General features: G+C 41.2%; 2 protein-coding genes across 2 annotated transcripts; both read right to left on the bottom strand.

Annotated features, from left to right (window-relative positions):
- Positions 1–1,153: 1,153 nt before the first annotated feature.
- Positions 1,154–7,932, bottom strand: LOC145442481 (uncharacterized). Its single transcript, XM_080320398.1, has 6 exons — positions 7,608–7,932; positions 6,358–6,399; positions 6,218–6,277; positions 4,335–4,438; positions 4,148–4,276; positions 1,154–1,856 (listed from the first exon to the last, which is right to left on the bottom strand). The coding sequence occupies exons 1-6, from the start codon at positions 7,894–7,896 to the stop codon at positions 1,650–1,652; spliced, it is 831 nt and encodes a 276-aa protein (XP_080176524.1). The 5' UTR covers positions 7,897–7,932; the 3' UTR covers positions 1,154–1,649.
- Positions 7,933–9,009: 1,077 nt separating this feature from the next.
- On the bottom strand, positions 9,010–16,581 carry LOC145442479 (uncharacterized). Its single transcript, XM_080320396.1, has 5 exons — positions 12,313–16,581; positions 11,495–11,628; positions 11,269–11,439; positions 10,504–10,642; positions 9,010–10,427 (listed from the first exon to the last, which is right to left on the bottom strand). Exons 1-5 carry the CDS (start codon positions 13,190–13,192, stop codon positions 10,246–10,248), a joined length of 1,506 nt encoding a protein of 501 aa, XP_080176522.1. The 5' UTR covers positions 13,193–16,581; the 3' UTR covers positions 9,010–10,245.
- Between the last annotated feature and the right edge of the window lie 2,675 nt (positions 16,582–19,256).

Here is a 19,256-nt window from a genome sequence, read left to right on the forward strand (position 1 = left end):
GGGGTGTCTGAGGAAATTGAAGATCGTCAGCTGCTATTCTGGAATGCACTGAAAAATCATTGCATGCGGAATGACATCGCGTCATCTCGAATATTGCCATCGCAATGAACCTAGTATACCATAGTTGGAATATCAACTATCAACTATGTATAATTTAGAGTGTTTCCTAACCTCTTTTGCGAACGTACCCCTCGAGCTTTCAATAAAATGTCTCGTGCCCTCTGTCCATTTCCATCAAAACTTCTGATGGTGCCTACATTAATTTTTTTTAATACCATTGAGATGAAATCGCACGGAGCGTATATCTGTCCTGAAAATATTCCTTTTTATGTTGGTTTGCTAAATAATTTTAGGCTCTAGATAAGTTATAGGCCTAATTCCACAATGCATCTAGTACTCCCTGATTTGGTGATGCTTCGTACCCCCAAGAGGTTCACGGGTGCCTGGTTAAGAATCCATGAACTAGAATACACGGACTGGAAGGTGATATTACTGTGATGGCAGAACGTGTAGATACATAATCCGCACTTCTTTTCATCATAATATAGGACTATACTTATCTAGCTATGACAGCTTACGCTCCTCAAGTTTTTATTCAAGCACTATAGCGTGGCGTATTCGCGGCCGTACTCGCGGCCCCACATGGACTCATGGGCAATGGGCATAGGCCAACTGGTCTAGGTCTTTGCTCAACTCTCTACGAAGTCAAGCTCATTTCATTGCGTTGAAATCTGTACTCATGAGTCCAGAAAAAATAATCATTTCAGAGGTCGTGTAATTTCAGCCAGATTTTGATGCATTCGATGCGATTGATCGCATGATAAATATGCAGAATTCGAGAAGTAAAACTGCGCTTTTCTGTCGCCTTTCCGCATCGCGTCTACGCCCAACGCTGTTGATAAAGTGAATTGACTTCAAATGGTGCTGATGACTGTTCATGATCAAGCTTGATCACCGTACTTACCGGGTGCTAAATCTATATATAAAAGTAGGTAAATCGCATCTATCATGTCATGGATTGCTGCATATTGAACGTTTGGAGAAGACCTCTTCATTTGACCCCTCTACGGTGGCTCCGTACGAAATGGGATTTTTCATAGTAGTGCAGTGTATTCTCGATAGTTGTGGGGTAACGCAACGAAAATTTCAAACGTGTGGAAAAAGCATTGCGGTCTAGGAGCGTATATTTGTTCCAAAAACAACCATACATTAGCGATAGACCTACACGAATTTTGATGGGAAGAACGGGCATCGGTCAGGTTATTATTATCCTTGATTTGATGATGACGTCACAATCACGTTTCATGAAATGAATCTCTATTTGAAAAGTGGTAGTAGGCCTAATGACAACTCAACACGATTCCGTCAAATATACAGACACCATCGGGTATGATCACATTCAAATGTATTGATATGGAATACATGCGACACACGAAGTCGAAACGAGCAAGGGATTTTGAATCGTATCAACACACTAGTGGGCCTGCTCGATATGGGCAATAGTCCATTATAGAAAATTGGTAATTGGGATTCGTATATTTTTGGCAGCTGAATATCAGGATAACACAAAATTCATGTCGTAATACACAGATACAGTAGTTAGGTTATCATGGCACCGCCGTGGTCGGATTCACTGGGGTATTACTCGCTTAGAGACTGTAGCTGCACACCGCGTGAGACTTCGTGTCCGTGGGCCGTGCGTTGAGAATTCTTCGCACTCTCGACGAAGTGTCGATAAATATGTAGACTTTTGTAAACGAGGCATAGTAGGTCGATGTGCTCTGTCGCGGGTACCCAGATGTCCATTTGGCATACGTGATTTCTTTGTTGCCGTCTCGCGTTCTCAGTTCGTCATCCTGTATAGACAATAAATGACATAATGAGTATTCGCGAGATTTACATGAGTTATCGGGATGCAGAATGCATGAAGTATATTAGAAAAGTATTCCATATATTAGAAAATTATTCCGAGGTTCTCGAGTCAAGAAAACACGCGATCTCGTGCCGGTCAACTCCAGAGTTGCTGTAATGTTACGAGAAGGTCATGTAAAGGTCATCAGAAACACCATCAATGACACTGCTATGTTGGGAGTTAAAGGGGCACTGCGCTCTAAAAATTGGCCGCAGCCATTTTTTTCAGGAAGCCATCGTAATGGAGCTGCAATAAAATGAATTTTAAAAGGACCAACTGACGCGGCTGCACGTCATCGTTTCTTAACCCGTTGCGAAATTTCCGGCGCGATATCTTCACCGTCGCACTTGCTCGACGCAGCCTCCATATTGTAGCCCAATTTCTTTATGTAGTATGTGATAAACATATGCAGCGACACTTAGTTTGCTTCCACATAATACAACAGTACGGACCACTTGCAAAATATGTAGCGTTACCATATTTTGGAAATCTGAAAAAGGACACTTTTTCAGAATTTTCAGACTTGCAAAACCGGAGGAGAATTCTCAAAATATGGTAAATTTTTCCCACTTTGTGGTCGGTTGACTAAAAAAAATCTTGCAGCTCCCGAAATACCCGCCGGAGCGTCACTTCGGTGCTGATTTACTCCAACTCAGTAGAATTTTGCTATAAATATGACCAAAATTCTCAAAAAAGTGGACAAAATCTAAAAAAAAAGAGGACAAAACGGCATCCTCCGAGGACACTTTCAAAAAAGTAAAAAAAGAGGACTAATCCTCTTAAAAGAGGACGTATGGTAACCCTAAACATATGCATAATCACCTTACTGTCGAGGCTCTGTTGTACACTACCAGTACACTGCTGTGCCAAACTGACAATGCCGTCTGTCAGAATGGGGAATTAATAGATACAATGTATAATTTGTATATTAACGAATGCATAATTCACAAGAATGATATGACGAAGGTGGTGCCGATTGTGCCTCATTATTATGGATGTAAATGATAGCATTTTTGTAGTGCATACGGTAGGCTACAGTAGGGATGTTCAAAATAACTTTGGGCCTCGCCAGTACGGTGATTATGCTTATGCATATGTTGCAAGTGGCATTGAGAGTTCGTACAGTTGCATCATGTGGAAGCAAAGAGCAAACTGAGTGTCGCAGTATGTTTACCACATACTACATAAAGAAATTGAGCTACAATATGGAGGTCGCGTCGATCAAGTGTGACGGTGAAGATATTGCGCCAGAAATTTCGCAACGGGTTAAGAAACGCGGTAGCTGGAACGAAACGGGTCTTATGCGACATTCATTTAACTGCAGCTGCATTACGATAGCTTTCTGTAGAAAATAGCTGCGGCCAAAAAAAAATTCTCGATCTGCGCTACAATTTGAGATCATATCATTTTTAGAGCGCAGTCCCCCTTTAATACTGGCAATATCTGTAGGCCGTCATGTGGTTGTTAGGTTGGTAGACCACGCACGGACACTACTACGTCCCGCTATTCCTATCCTTGTGTATCGCGGATGAAAATAGCAGTGCCGCTGATTATAATAATTTATTGATTAATAATAATAATTCAATAATTCGTTAAACCACGTTCAGTGTTCAGCTTTACACAGCGTTACAAGTATTCAGGTGACTACAAATACTTGGCTATACTCGACTTACGCTTTTAAATCAATGATTAACATATAGGCCATCGTACCATACTTAACCAGTTCAGAAACTGCTGCGCAAATCTGCTAAAAATATAGTTGAATGCTAAACCAACCAATTAGTTCGTGTGACAATGCTGGATCAATCAAACTATGTACTATAATCTATTTTTTTGCTCATTTTTTTGCTCATTCTCCTGCCTATACTTGGAGTTATTTACCAGTAACCATTTGCGCTGGTAAAAATCGAGTACGTGGGTGATTCAATTCCTATCACGGCATCATGGCATCAATAATGACTTTAAAGGCGAAAACGCTCATATTTTTTACAGCCACAAGTATATATTGTCTGTTACGCGTCATCCAAAATGATTCGTATTTCTGTATCATCACTATTTCGCAGCGTTTTGTGACCATTGCGACTTGTGAGGGTCTCGACCACTATTGATCAGAAATGTCGTTCAATGAATGTATCCTTTTGCAACATGTTTTTTGATGATGGGATAAACCAGTAAACCAGTATCGCCCCAATATGCAAATGTCTTCGCAGCAGCCGGAATATTGTGTCTCGTTACCTCGTAAGTCATACCCGTCCAAGCTTGCGCGACAGTGCTGTACCTTTCGTCGGCAAGATTGTATATTGCGTTGTAAATTTCTTTCGTCTCCAAGTCTGCCAAGTTTCCACCTCGTTCTTCGCAGTCCGTCTGTAACAAATAGTTCTGTTATTCCCGCAAATTTAGGTTTCAGATCAGAGCATCTCACTTGAGCCTTTTCGTGAGTCCGCAGTAATCCCTCGGCTCCGATTATGTTGTAGCACATATTTCCTATAGCTACAGGACTAGAAAAGCGGTCTTCGCACGCTTTTTCTGAACAGACAGGGTGTATTCAATCTCGATAAATCAGTGATAAGCTGGTAGTATTTTCGCCCCAGGTCTCTTTAAAAAGGATTTGATATTTTACCTAAACTAGGGTTACCATACGTCCTCCTTTAGGAGGATTTATCCTCCTTTTTCAGGTTTTTGAAAATGTCATCTGAGGACGCCTATGTGTCCTCATTTTAGGCAATTCGTCCTAGGCGTGGTATGAACCTCTGAAAAGTTCAAGCTCATGTGAACGCGAACCTTTTTGAAAGGTTCTGTGTGAACGCGAACGTGAACCTCATGACGTCACATGACGTCATATTGCGAATTACAACCCCATATTTCCGTGAAGTGATAGCCTATATCACTGTACACGATACGGAGCGACGACTCGGGCCACATAATGACACAATGCTGAAGTACATATTGATGTTTTGAACGTCGCTAAATGTATCAACTGGGGCAATCAAATGATATAATAATCCCATAAAATCAATATCTTCCGTCGCTTTGCCAACAATTTCGACAAGGACTTGCAAGGAAATATAAGCTTACGCCTTAACGGCTAGGCCAGACCGGAAAATGTATTTGGCGTCTGAGTATTTCACGTTGATATTAAGCAGAGTGTAAAACGGGTTTCTATATACTTGCGACCGATATTACCCCATTAACAAGTTATACAGCAGTATAGCCAACACCACAATCGCACAGATTTTGTTTTTATGATACAGTAAACATATCAAGTCAAGATTGACCCCGCACGCTTGCTAAATTTTTTACATCAGACAACGATATCAATCTCATTGATTGGTTGAATAAATATCATTCGCTCAGTACATGTAGTGTATTTCACTCTTGATGCTGTGTGTTTGCAGGTCAAGCTCACATCAGACAGTCACTAAATATTCACAAACGGAAAGCTGGATATTTTGAGCAAACTTTTCTAACAGAGCAAGTAAAATTTTTGAGATTGTCAGGGTGCATGCTCGTTTAATGTTGATTTTTTTATGCTGCCATCGCCGTGCATAGAGTGCATAGTGTTATAATAAAGTGAAAATTGTAATATATGAAAAAGGTTCACAGTGCAGAACCTCTCAAGGTTCGTTTGTGAACGTGAACCTCAAAATTTCCGAGGTTGACACACAGAACGCGAACGCGAACCTCACGTTCACACTGTCCCTATAATTCGTCTTCCTTTAAAGCTTTTACAGCTAAGATAATGAATAGATTCGAGTGAAAATGGGCATAAGTGACGCTAAATAGGAAATTCGTGGTTCGATCGAAAGCGACGACCTTTTTTGTCGTCAACCCACCAAATTTTTTTAATAGTCAAATCGGCTGATTTCAGTTTTGATCAACCAACTTTTCTGATTTCGGAAAAGTGTCCCCCCTTCACCATTCCAAAATATAGTAACCCTAACCTACACTCCATAAGTGCTTCCTGGGCGAGAAGCAATGGTAGAAACGAGAGTAAATTTGAGAGAATCGAACATAAAACGAGATAACGGTTGCGTTACTCGCATGAACCAAATAAACTGACTATAGGTAAAGGCACGCCATGCATAGTTTGTAGCTGAATTAGAGATTTTTTATATTTGAGCATTAACTACATCGTTCTGTGACATCATCGTCGCACCTGGTACCATGTAGGCTATTACCCGAGTCTGGCTAGTTGTCAATAAACAATGAACATAGTCCATGTGGATAAGGCTGGTTTGAGGATGCAAGCTTTAATTTGACTAGCCCAAGTCGGCAGATTCTCCAAATCAAAGGTCGGATACTCACCGTTCTTTATTTGCTCTGGTGATTTTGTGGGCGCTTGAGCGGTTCCTCCACCAACGGCAGCTAAAAATAATAACAGTAAAATATCCGGAAATGAGATTGTCGAGTGGCTGTATAATCCACTGTGTTGCAGTGGTTCTTACTTGTAAAATTCTCGACTTCCCTCTCCAGAGCATAGATTCTTGCTGAAATATGAATTAAATCGTTCTGAATGATTGAATTCAACGGTTTTCGTGACGCTAAAATCACGCCATTCTATGGTAACATGTCCAGTCCACCGATAGGTTCCCAGCTGCATCGAATATTATATGGTGCAAAACTAACCTTCTTCGTGGCTATAAGCGTAAATCAACATTGTAGGCCATATAGGGTGCTGATTTTATAATAATGTATTGTATATTTTATCTAGCGGGAAGATTGTGCGGACATTTTGAACTCTAATGGAACTTTCCTACTTATTATCGTTGGTGCGGAACTTGAAATAATATTGCTGCGGTCTGGCCAACATGTGGGCTGGATAAATATATCGGCCAGGCCGTTTCAAGCCCAAATCCAGATACCACTGCTCCAGCCTATTTCTACGACGTCTATCATTCTGGATTATAGTGATGCCAATCAGGGTTACCAGATTGGCTGTTGTTAAGGCAGCAGTTGGCTCCAAAAAGTTTGTTTGGCTCCTTGGCTCTTTTTTAAATATGTGGCTCTTTTTGGGAGAAGTTAGTATATACTATCAAACTAGCGATCTCAATATATGTCTTTCGGAAATTGAGACTGAAAAGTGTTTAATTACGATTATTTAGATTTTAGATAGTGAATTTCGCCTTTGCTATGGGCCAACGCTTGTGGAGAGAATATTCTCCCTTGTCACTTTAGTCTTTTACAAAGCAAGAAACCGCATGCAGCTACAACTTCTGGATGCTATTGTCAGGATAATAGCAAATCTTTTGCTTTCAAACAAGTGCTGTAAGAACTTTCAAGCATCACTAAAACTGCTGCAAAATTTCACAGCTGACAAACTTTATGCCAGCAATGCCAAAGTCGAAACACTGTAGAATGCAGACTGAGTTGGAATTCTAAATACAGACTCATATTATAACAAAAAGTTTTATAGTCCGTTGGAAAAGGCTTGAATAGTAATACTTTTAGTTGGATTCGGTGTCCTACAACAGTATCAACAATAAAAATCTGGAATTCCCGGTGATTGGCATACGGGTAATGTTGCAGCGTTATTGACGTTGTTAACATTATCATGTATTATTAACAAAGCTATTGAACATTTTAGCTCTTTTTTACACAGTTTGACCCTTTTACGACACTGTTTGGCTCTTTTTCTCACAATCTGCTTATATATGACCTAAGAGAGCTCCTCGCTAACGTTAAGAGATTCGCTTACTGGTTAAACTATCCACGTGCTCCGTTACAATTTTATTTATATTGCTGTAATCGGGTTCGCCTCTAGGTCCTGGCAATCCGGATTTTCCCATGGGACCCGGTTTTCCTTCCGGGCCTTGAAGAACCGGATACGACCCGTCGTTGTCTGTCTTCGTGGCGCTGAAGACATCGCGTATCGGTTTACACACCATGTACTCTCTTGGTGCTTTAACGGAGAATCCTGTCTCTACGAGAGTGCCGTGAGTCTGCGATATCAGGAGAGCAAATATTACTGCTATTCTCTGATCCATTATTACTGCCCTGCAATATCAAAAGAAAACATGCATAATCATTTCTCAAACATTAGCTGTTGGTGAAATTAATGACTGAAATAAGCCTCCGGGTTACGAGGCACCGTATCTCGTCGGTATTAAATCAAGGACCTTGCGAATTCTAAAATGTTAATGGCATATTTTTTGTTACTACTAAACACAATCATGATCGACTTGTATTCGATCTACCAACTACATGTTTAGCCTTGGGCACAACGCTAATCATTCATCGTCATTCCTATACGTGACGCATGCATACATTCGTCTGACACTCACCGCAGCTACAACATACAATTATATTAAACTATACCTTGTTGAATTGATACAAAATATAATGGCATACGGACAAAATGTGGACACATTTCGCCGATTGCCGAAAAATAACGTTGACATCGCATCGAATGAAGGGTTCAATGAGCAAAAGAGAGTAGGGAATACACAACGCCTGGGGGTGTGAAAGAAATTTTACGCGGATTTCGTAAATGAAGTTGAAGAGGATCGTCTGTGGTAACTGGAGCTTATACGTGAATTATTTTCCTCAGTATATCTTTGCGTACCTAATTTAAGTGCGATTGTATTGCCGTCGCCTAATTTGCTACATTCCTTCATCTTTCATCACTTGACGAACCTTGCTGTGTGGTTGTCATCGTTACATTTCAAAATATGTCTTTTTGTACTTTTAACGAGTACATTGTTACGACATACTTTGCCATATTGGTCTTCCATAGTAAATGATGTCTCTCTTGATGCATTGAATTGTTTTGTTAACTCTTGATAAGAGGTACACCAAAGGTCTTCGGACTTCAAATTTAATGGCAATAGAAGTGTTGAGAAAGCTATATCAAAGGTCCTGTATACCACAAATCACCATGTCGTTCAAATTCTGTACCTCCACGTTTTTTTTTTATCCTGCATACACCCGTTTACCCGAGTTGAACATGCGTTTCAGTCATTCTGGAATCCAAAATGATTTGTAGGGACTGGTTGGTCATTTTAAAGAGCTGAGAACAAGGATAAGTCTTAAGAACTAATGGTTCATACTGTGTGCATGAGGTTGCAAGTTACGTAGTGGTACGTTCCACAGCGGCAATATCAATGGCTATCGGATTCGAGTGTTGAGGTTCATTTTTTAGACTCCTCATCGCCATTCGGTGTCTTGAAATGGCGTATAACGAAAGTGAACTGTAGTGCCATAAGTCGGCAGGTCATGGGATTCATGAAAGACATGTCGGCCTCGTGTAAATGGTCATTGATGAAGAAACGGCATGAATACCAAACAGCACAACTAGTGTTCCATCTCTCCTATGCGAGATATGTTCAGACGATATAGACCTTATCAGCTTCATCGACATGATTTTATTCTATGAACATAACCAATATGAGTCTGCATTTATACTGGCGTACATTGGCAAAGCGAGTGTTGTTTAGGGTTACCATCAAGTTCTCCTTTAGGAGGATTTCTTCTCCATTTTTCGGAGGACGCCTAAATGGCCTCCTTTTTGGTGATTCATCCTCCTTTACAACTTTTACAGCTAGGCTAATGAGCAGGGTCAATTGAAAATCGGCATAAATGCCGCGAAATAGGCAATGCGGACGTTCTAGCGTGTCAATCGGGAGTCAGAACATAGTCACGAACTTTTATTTATTAAGCAACACCACAGAAGTAGCCTAAAAATTGGGTAATTCGGGAGTCGAGTCAAAGTGAAGACCTTTTTTTAGTCAACACAACAAGATTTCCAGTATTTCAAAATCAGCTGTTTTCGAATTCGATAAACTAACTTCTATGATTTTTAAACAGTGTCTTACTTTTCCGGAATCAAAATATGGTAACCCCAGTGCAATGTTCCCTCTAATTTTTGACGAGTCTGCGAACACTCACCAACTCACTGCGCAGACCCATGGACAGCAGTGCGTAACAACTAGAAAAAAAGGTCATCACTTCAGTTTTTTTGTGCGCAGAGACCGTGTCAGCATTGCGCATTTGCGCATGTGCGCAGCTTAGAGGGAACATTGCCCCAGTGTCGTTGATACCTTGACCCCCTAATCAACTTTGATATTACAACTCGTCGATACAACAAGAAAACAGTGTTATAGTTGAATAGCTGGTTACGAATGTGAATGTACGTTGAATAAATAGATTGCATATAATTGAATGATTGAGAATACGAGCATCGCATGCAAAATGATTGCGAATTCGGACGACGAGTCCGGCGTGCAGACAGTCCATCACGTATTGAAATTTTTTAGGAATAGTCCTCAGTCAACAGCGTTTCTCCATAGCACCTGCTTCCATCGATCCTTCATCTAACCAAGAGGCGCGGTGTGGGTTCAGGGTGTTCCGGTACACCCACTGACTTGATGTCGATTGAGAAGGGATATTCTCGAAAAGGTTTTGTCGCATGACGTGCACGCATATCGCTTCACACTTTCGTGAGTTTGCATGTGCGCCCGAAGGTTAGAGCGGTCAGCAAATGCTCTTGAACATACAGTACATTGATATGGTTTTTCGCCTGCAAAATAAAAATGGACATAACTCAAGGAATAATCCAAAATGTAACGAATCAGCCAGAGTATAGCGAAACTCACCGGTATGGGTTCTGATGTGTCCTTGAAGAAGCCAAGTTCTTGAAAAGGCTTTTCCACAAATATGGCACTTGCAAGGGAGCGTGTGCGTTCGTATATGCATCTTTAGCGCACCCAGCGAGTTGTATTCCTTGTCGCAAGTCTATAGCAACGAAAGATGAACACTAAAGCACTATCGGTACCAAATATGTTATATAGGCTATGTCATAATACATATATCATAATAATCGGTGTATACATTCATTCAAAACTGATATGTGTGTGGACAGCGAATTCTTATCAGAAGGTGCTGCTGAATTGATTTACACCCCGTCCTATGGTTGGAATATGTAATTCAACTTTTTAGTAAATAGTGTCTACTCTCATTGAATGTGGCTGGTACATAATAACACGACAAGTATCAATATATATATTCTCGTAGGCATTACAATGGGCATATATGTTGATTAGTTTTTACGTCGGTTACGTTCACGTTATTATGACGATGGGAGTCCTATGCTTGTTATCGTCTTGTAGAAAGAGGGCAAAATCAACTTGCAGTAGGAATCGGGGCGTTTCGTGACATTTGAACTATATGTTTGTCTATGACAACACGCTGCGTTCGTATAAAATTGAAGGGTCGCAGTTATTAATTTTATCATTTCAAAATATCGCATACAGAAAAACGATGAGCAGTCAGAAGGTCTTATGATCACGTCTTTAAATTATACCCCATCTCTCCGTGTCTCCAATTTGGCTTATGGATGTAGATGTAGAGTCAGCACTGACCTTGCATTTAAAATGGTTGTTGTTTTCCGGATTATGATGCGTTTTCGAATGCTTCAGTAGTCCACCTACTGTGGCGTAGGTTCGCCCGCATTCACTGCACGGAAAACGGCAAGGCTTGAAGTCCACCGGTTTCGGAATTAATCGGCTGTTATCCGATGTAACCGTTGATTGCTGAAGAAAGGCAATAGTGAAGATCTATAATGTCGGAGGACATGCCTGTTCTTACCCTTGCGACCATAGAAGGAGGGGAGTCTGGATATTGCAAATCATGCTGGGAATGGTCGCTTCTGTGGTCTTTCGCGAACTTTCTATTCTCAGGATCCGGGCTGTATGCCTTAGATTGCGAGGGAAATAGATTTTCTGCAAATGCAACGGACCACGTAATAACGAATTTTAAAGTATCACAACATATCAATCCAGATATCATTTAAAGATAATATTACGCTTTGAGATTACGTATTCGAAAAATGCAGAGTCGACAATAGTTCGAAACGATGACGGCTATTTTTGGGACGATCTGTAAACGTATAGCCGCCGCTGTTCTTACGGCGTCGTAAAGAAAAAGCGATGAGAATTACCCGCTGAACGACGAATGCACGAAAGTGGTTGAATAGTGCGAGGATGGCGTCAAAAACAGCGGAATATCAAGATTTACCACTGGATGTTAATTTGAAAGGCCGCACTTGGTCGTTTCGATATTCTTCTATCCGTTCATTACATCGCATTATGTCTTGTATAATAAATTGCACCTTGCGTGTCTTGAGCGCATAAAAATAATGAAGCCTGCTAATTATAATTAAGATCATGTTAATGCATACAGTCTCACTGTCGTTGACGCCGTAACAATCTTAGTATTTGGTGTCTCAATTCATCGTACAAGTAACACAGGGCACGCAGCATTGCATAAGATCTTGTGAAAACGTCATCATTTGAAAACTCCCGTCCCAAAAGTAAGTACTGAAAATCGCCCTCCTCTCTTAAAGGTTTATTCGACTACACATTGCGACAATACACTAATATTTCAGTAAGTATGAATTAACTCACCTGTCACAACGCTTCCATCGTATTTTCGCTTCCTCGGGAGTAAATATTCGTTCGGCTTCCTTTCGTTTATCGTAAGGCTCCTCAACTCAGTTCTGACGTCACCATCGCTCTTTTCAATCGCATCGCAGATAGCAATCGCACGGACTCCGTCAGACAACGGGTCCTTCGAATCCCCAACGCCTGACCGCGTTCCGGTTAGATTTTCAGATTCGTGTAGTCGCTTCTTCTCATGGTATATCCGCGAGAAATGCGCAAATAAATTATGGCTGTACAAGTGACTCAGTGACCTGCTTCCAGGGAAGGCGCCACCGATATTGGCAGAGGGGTGGAACGGATACGTCAAGAGACCCGCGCTGTACTGTCTAGCGGCTTGTGACATCAACAGAGATGGATGCCAGATAGGTGGCATTGCATTTGTTGGAAACGGTAATCTTCCATGATGTGTGTGTATTGACCCTGGGACATACGTTGGGTTTGATATACGATTATGCAACTGGGGGTGGGTGAGATACCTAGACCCATCCATGGGTACGGGGGGCATGTTGTAATTCGATGTGGGTGTAGCTGTGAAATTTGCTCGCGCATATCCGTCGATTGGGTCATTTCGTGCATCTTGTGCAGTGTCACTTTCTGTGGCTGGGCTGTTGCTACTTTTGCGCATCGAAAGATCAATCGGCTCTGCCTGCGAATGGTCTGTGGAGTTCATTTCACAAGTATATCCTTTTCGCGATTTTGTATTCGTTGCTCCTCTGACACTGGAAAGCGATAGTGTCGAGTTTGGAGAGGGTAGTGATTTCTTAATAGGAGATATATCGGTACCGAAAAGACCAGTAGTCCAGCCTGGCTTCGGTAATTCTTTTCTTTCATCAATCCTCGCCATTCCTATGAATTGAGAACTCTAGGCTATGTAAGGTATTCCTGTAGGCCTGTATCAGTAAGGTAGCAGGAGAAAGAATTCACGCACCGTGAGTCAGTAAAGCATGATGCTATATTGTTTCATAAACGGCCAGTGGATTTCGCTTAAGGTGATATATTGCACGATATTGTGACGTCGACTTATTCATGGCATTTCAATTTAATTGAGAGGGATGAATGATGAAGCACAAAGTAACAGATTCAAATCCACGTGAAGCCGACTCCATATCATAGACCAAGTAAGCTAAACAGGTAGACTGTGCACTGGTGCAGTGTGCACGCATAGTACTTTACACAGGCGTAGAAACAAAATGTGTTAGGCATATACCGTAATATTGTGCACCGCGTCCTTTCGTGCAAGTTCGGGAAGCTAATACATAAAGGCGGAGTGTCGGAGGTTTATCTAGGCTCCTTCTCACCATCTGACCCGCGTAAGCGGTGTCTCAAAAACGGTGTTCTACAAGTCGGCATATACGGAAGAAACATAGTAAATGGTGTGAATGACCGTTGTGGTCGAAAAACAACATGAATACCACAACAGCAACAGCAACAATTAAATGTAACAAACACCCGAAGCAAATGACTGAATTGACCGTGGTAGTTAATCATACACGGTGAAAATCAAATAGTATTATTAACAAGGCGACCAATTGGCGCAGGAATTATCCTGCCAGCATTCGGACCCCAGACATCAGATTTTGTGTAGGGTAACATCTATTCGGGCATTAGTACATATTACAATGTGTGCCACTGTGATCACTACAAACAATGTCAATATCCCGGAGATATCATAGATAAGATGTAACTGAACTGTGTACAAGGAATGAACGCAAGCGATCTCGCGTTGGTATCTCTTATCAGGGATATCGCCATATCATACGAATACTATTGTGTGAGCGCAGCTATAGCACAGATAGCGTAACACGTATCACCTAAACGCAGCGCGAGAGCCCGCAATAAGACATGGCCAACTTAGCGTGTGCGTAATGTCTAAAATTAAAGGGGACAGGTGTCTGATAAGCTTGAGGACTCGAGCGACGAAACGGCGACACTTCGCGTCGTGCATTCAACGCCCAGTGACGACACGTCACGGCAGAGTGTTTTTTAACAGGGCCTATAGCGCCGACACGGAATAACTCAGTAACTAAAGTGATAACTAGGTACATGCCAATCCCGACGAAGCCATGAAAAATGGAAATATTCATAATGAATCTGAACACCTTCAGATTAAATACACAATCTTTACTATCTGATCCGATCATGACGACATGACTATTCACTACACAATATACAATACATATATCCAACATTTCGAATATAATTCATATGATCATGAATCGGGATATTAGCGATAGCAACAATTTATGACATTAATACGAAACAATCTCCTTGCGATTAATATATGATCCTAATTAATTTCATTTTAACCACAATACCAGCGTTTGGGTATAGACTTGAAATATATTTCGGGGAGTACAAAGATCTATATTGACACGAAATTATACATGTTTTTAATTGAGAAACCGTTCTTTCTACGGCCTGACATTTGAAATATTCCCAAAATCGCCAATCACAAAACTCCCAATTCATAAATAGTAGAGTTACCGTACGTCCTCATTGAGGAGGATTTGTCCCCCTTTTTCATGAAATCGAAAATGCTCTCCTTTAATTCTAGAATCAGCAATTTTCTAGTCCGGTAATCCATTTTTTGTAATTTGTAGTAAGCCTCCTCCTTTTCGGATCCCAAAATATGGTAACCCTATAAATAGGGATGCGCTCGTAGCACTTGTAGCCATGCATCCCACATAGTATATCCGTTCAGTCTTATATCTTGAATACATGCATCTCAAAAATGATAAAACGTCTGGACCTATCACATCACATACCATGACAGTTCGAGATTGTATCACACCCGTAATGTAGATTATAATCCAACTTGACACATTATTGTAATGCGAAGCGTAATGGTAAGTTATGCTAATCGGAACACATGGTGTCATGGAGTCGAAATGATTTCATTTCTCGTATGGGAAGTACGTCAAAGCACCCCCGTTACCTGGAAACACACCATGATGCACTACATATATCCGACATACGTAAAGTGGATAACGGTCACATCACTTGCTTATTGGGCTGTGGATATGCCTAGCGATGTTTGCATAAATCTTTGACAATAACACTAGATCGAGACACACAAACTGATGTTTTCATGCGGCCCTGCATGTCTCATAAAACGCACCTTCTCTCGCGAAAAGGTAGATAATATAATGCTTATTCTACAGAACTTACGGAAATAAATTAAAATGTATCTTCGATTTGAAGCGGAAAGTATTGACAGTGATATGAACTTGAATATTGGTACGATATACTCGGCAATTAGTGGGATTTCGTAGGGCAATACAAAAGGGAAAATGCATGCATCTATTCCGATTAGTCCTACATCAGGAATTCTCAATACTCAAGTCCAATCCTGCTCAGTGCTCAGCCACAGTCATCAAACTGTAGCGTTCAATGCGAACATTCCGATATAAGCTAGAACGAGTCCTACCACTTCCACCTGTCATCCGCGGGGAATGCTATGCAACTGCACACACTGATGGCATTCCTAAATATAACTCGACAGATAAGCGACAAATGCGCACCCATGACATCTGTACGCCTCTACGCATAGGCTTGCTTCACCTTCGACACTTGAAGTACACTGCACCTCCACGATTTATTATCCCCGCAGCAGGTTGCGCGAGCTTCCAGGTTCAAGTGAGAATTGCGAATATCACAATGTTGGCTCATGATACGTCTAGACTCACGCTGGCAATTGATGAATAGTCGCAATGCTGGGATTGGCCGTTAATGCACCTCTTGGCATTATGTCTGTTTGTCTCATGATCAAGATACCAAAACAAATAATGTTTAATGCGTGACGCTCGGACTTCACACGAGTCAGTTAGCGCTGACCTAATAACCCTAAATGAAGTGACTTTGATTAGATGTTTGCCTTGCGCATTGCCTCCCACGTTACACCGTGATCTTAGTATTTTTGTCCCATATCTTCTACTCTGCTACTGGTATATCCTCATCACCACACACAGGTGCCATACTCAGAATGATGGCGTGAAGATGAATTCGCTATCGAGGTGTTAAACCTGCACACTTGCAACAAATGCTAGTCTCTAATAAGCGCATTCAACTTGAACATCAAAGCCTTGGCAATAATTCCCTTATTTGTGTCCATATCCCCTCCGGCCTCCATATTAGGTGCGATGCTGCTGTCCGAATGGCTGTTATATAATGGGGAAAAACTCCGTAAGCAAAATGATTTTATATAATGACCAACACACCTTACGCCCTAAATTTCTCACGCCGCGGAAGAAGGTGCGAAGCCCAGATAGGGTGTAACAGTGCAAACCAGAGTGCCGGCGCCTCGCTGCGTTGTCTCGCGGATGCAAGTGATAAAGCAGCAGACGGAGTGAAGGTGCCATTCTGGTGCTTATATGCCTCTTCGCGTTTTATAGGTGGGGAATGCTCTATTTGGGGCACGCACACTTGGTGCCGCGTGAAGTGAACAACTGTTTGTACTTATAAGTCGCAGGTCATGGAGCATGTCATGCATGGCTGTGGAATTGACGATGCCGGCGTAAGATACCAGTTTTCCATCACACAATATGTCCACGGACAAATGTAAAGTCACCGCCACATAAGTTACATGGGGAGCTTTGCATCCATAGGGTTGCATTTAAACAAGTGGTGTTTTAAATCACTTTAAAACACAGAAATTGTTTTTATTTTCAAAAGGGGAATAATTTTGCCATAATTGTCTAAATGCTTGCGAGTAAACATGGAGTATGAGCCTGCCGACGATTTGCACCCGATATAGTCGGCGTATACGATATGGAATGATTGGAACCCGCCGTCGGTTCAACAGATAAGCATGTAGATACATCACTGGCACGGAATGGGTGTTCTGATGATGATGACCCCCGACCGTAAAATGCTGCATTACGATGTAGACCTGGTCTAAGATATTTTTGTTCCGTTTAAGACAGGGATCGGAAGCCTTTTTCAATAAAGAAGCTATATTTACCCTATATGTTTCAATGGTCAATCGCATTACATTGTGAAGTCACAATTAAAGATTGGTGACGTCATGGCTGACATAAACCAACAATAAAACAATAAAAATATGAAGGGCCTTGTTTGCAACATGTTCGTTTTAAATTGATTTTTGTTTTAAATGCATCCCTAAAAATTGTATCCATATCCATCTATATTTATTTTTGTGTATTAACGTGATGGGTGTTTTTCTACACGTTAGAAGCGGAGCGCTATGATTACTATAGGTCTGGACAAAATCGAGTGCCGGGCATATTCGATTCCGCGCTGAGTATTCTATTGTCACTCATTATAACGTCATATTCAATCTAAAAACTTGAAAATTAAAAATACTTAGCCTACCTCTTATAACAAGGGCCGGAAACTTCAGCAGTCGGCGGGCCGCGGATATGGAAAAAATGAAGTAGTTGCCGGGCCGGATTCCTGGTTCGATACATCAATCGCGTATTTATCCACCTAGTCAAGAAATAAATCGTGTTTAATGTAAACCTTAAGTTTAAATTGAAAGCATATAGACCAAAACAGTAGGCTATTTAATGAATTTATTGCTTATGTGCTTCAAGAGCTGTTAAAGTCGATGAGACATCAGTGGTCGATCAAAGTTGTCAACAAAGTTCCTTTAACTCTGACTCCATGTAAACATCAGTTAGATTGGGACGCAGCTTGGTATTGTTAATGTTCATGATCGAAAATATTTGCTCGCGAATGTATGTAGGCAGACATGAACAGAGCAAGTAGTTTCAAGGCCATCTTTCTTAGGTTGGCAAATTTGGATTCATTCTGTGACGCAACAAATTGTCTATGTGTCAGGTATGGGATTTCTCTTTCAGGGTAAAATCTGTCTGCGGGCTGCTCAAAGTCCCGAGTACTGAAATTACCAATGACAGTTTCGGTTGTATTTTCAACTATGTGAGATGGTAGCAAATGATGAAATGATCAATGAAGCAATGTGTAAGCCTTGAAATCTCGATTGGTCGTATGACCCGTATCGCAGTATACGAAATATGCTGTACAAAGCTATATGCATCTTAGTGGAAATGACAGCTCTGTGAAGTTGTAATCAACCCATCGCATTGTCACAAGGGGCAATAGGCATGTTCGAAAAAATACAAAATTACGTTCAATGTGATGTAGAACCGGCATATTCTTTGTGGTAGCATAAAACGAACTTAGCCTACTGTATTTTAACTTTCGTAGTCTTTCATACTGCTATGGCGTCATAATGAGTGATGCTAGAATACTTGACTCGACTCGAACCCTACTCATGCAAATGCCGTTTCTATGTGCGAGCGTACGTAGCCTACTATTGTTCTACAACTACGTGTGTCGTATGATGAGTACTCGATTGGAACTCAAGCAATCAAATCCTTGTGCCCACGGAGTCCTAATTGTCAGCAAATAAGCGCAGAGTACTCTAGTATCTAGTCTTGTATAATATGCATCGGTATCAGGTCGGCATATAGTCATAACAAGGCACATAGTCCAGACTCGATAGATTTATCAGTACCGCGATGTCTCACGCAGCCTTTTCGCTCGCTGTTTGTGATAGCCGAATCACGACACGACCCCATTCTCCGAACGACAAGTCTGATATCTTTATATCAATCTGTCATGGTCATTGTCTTTCCGTATAGGTAACTCCTGCGCCGACAATATTCTATTGTAAATGCCCCAAGATATAACACAATAATATGACCCGATGTTGGTACAATCGATAATTTCCTGCTTAGAACCCTGCTGCCGCGAAGATCAAATATAACTCCGTGGCACAATTATAGACAGGTAACATTTGTTGTATCAGATACTTAAAGGGTTTAGGAAATATCCCGCTAGCTAGAAATCCCAAACGCATCAAGTATTATTAAAAGAACATTGTTACCGTATTTGACAGATGCAATAAGTCTGTCTAGAATAGATGC

The sequence above is a fragment of the Botryllus schlosseri genome, chromosome 7, assembly GCF_051294905.1.
Source record: "Botryllus schlosseri isolate E-star chromosome 7, Bs_hap1, whole genome shotgun sequence".
Taxonomy (NCBI): Eukaryota; Metazoa; Chordata; class Ascidiacea; order Stolidobranchia; family Styelidae; genus Botryllus; species Botryllus schlosseri.

Excerpts from the sequence above, each read along its gene's own strand:
- LOC145442481 (XM_080320398.1), bottom strand. The coding sequence starts at position 7,896 with ATGGATCAGAGAATAGCAGTAATATTTGCTCTCCTGATATCGCAGACT. Across the intron at positions 6,400-7,607 it reads GCACGTGGATAGTTTAACCA|CAAGAATCTATGCTCTGGAG; the intron begins GTAAGCGAATCT and ends TTCATATTTCAG. Across the intron at positions 4,439-6,217 it reads ACCAGAGCAAATAAAGAACG|AAAAAGCGTGCGAAGACCGC; the intron begins GTGAGTATCCGA and ends CTGTCTGTTCAG.
- LOC145442479 (XM_080320396.1), bottom strand. The coding sequence starts at position 13,192 with ATGGCGAGGATTGATGAAAGAAAAGAATTACCGAAGCCAGGCTGGACT. Across the intron at positions 11,629-12,312 it reads CGATGGAAGCGTTGTGACAG|AAAATCTATTTCCCTCGCAA; the intron begins GTGAGTTAATTC and ends TTGCATTTGCAG. Across the intron at positions 11,440-11,494 it reads CTCCTTCTATGGTCGCAAGG|CAATCAACGGTTACATCGGA; the intron begins GTAAGAACAGGC and ends GCCTTTCTTCAG.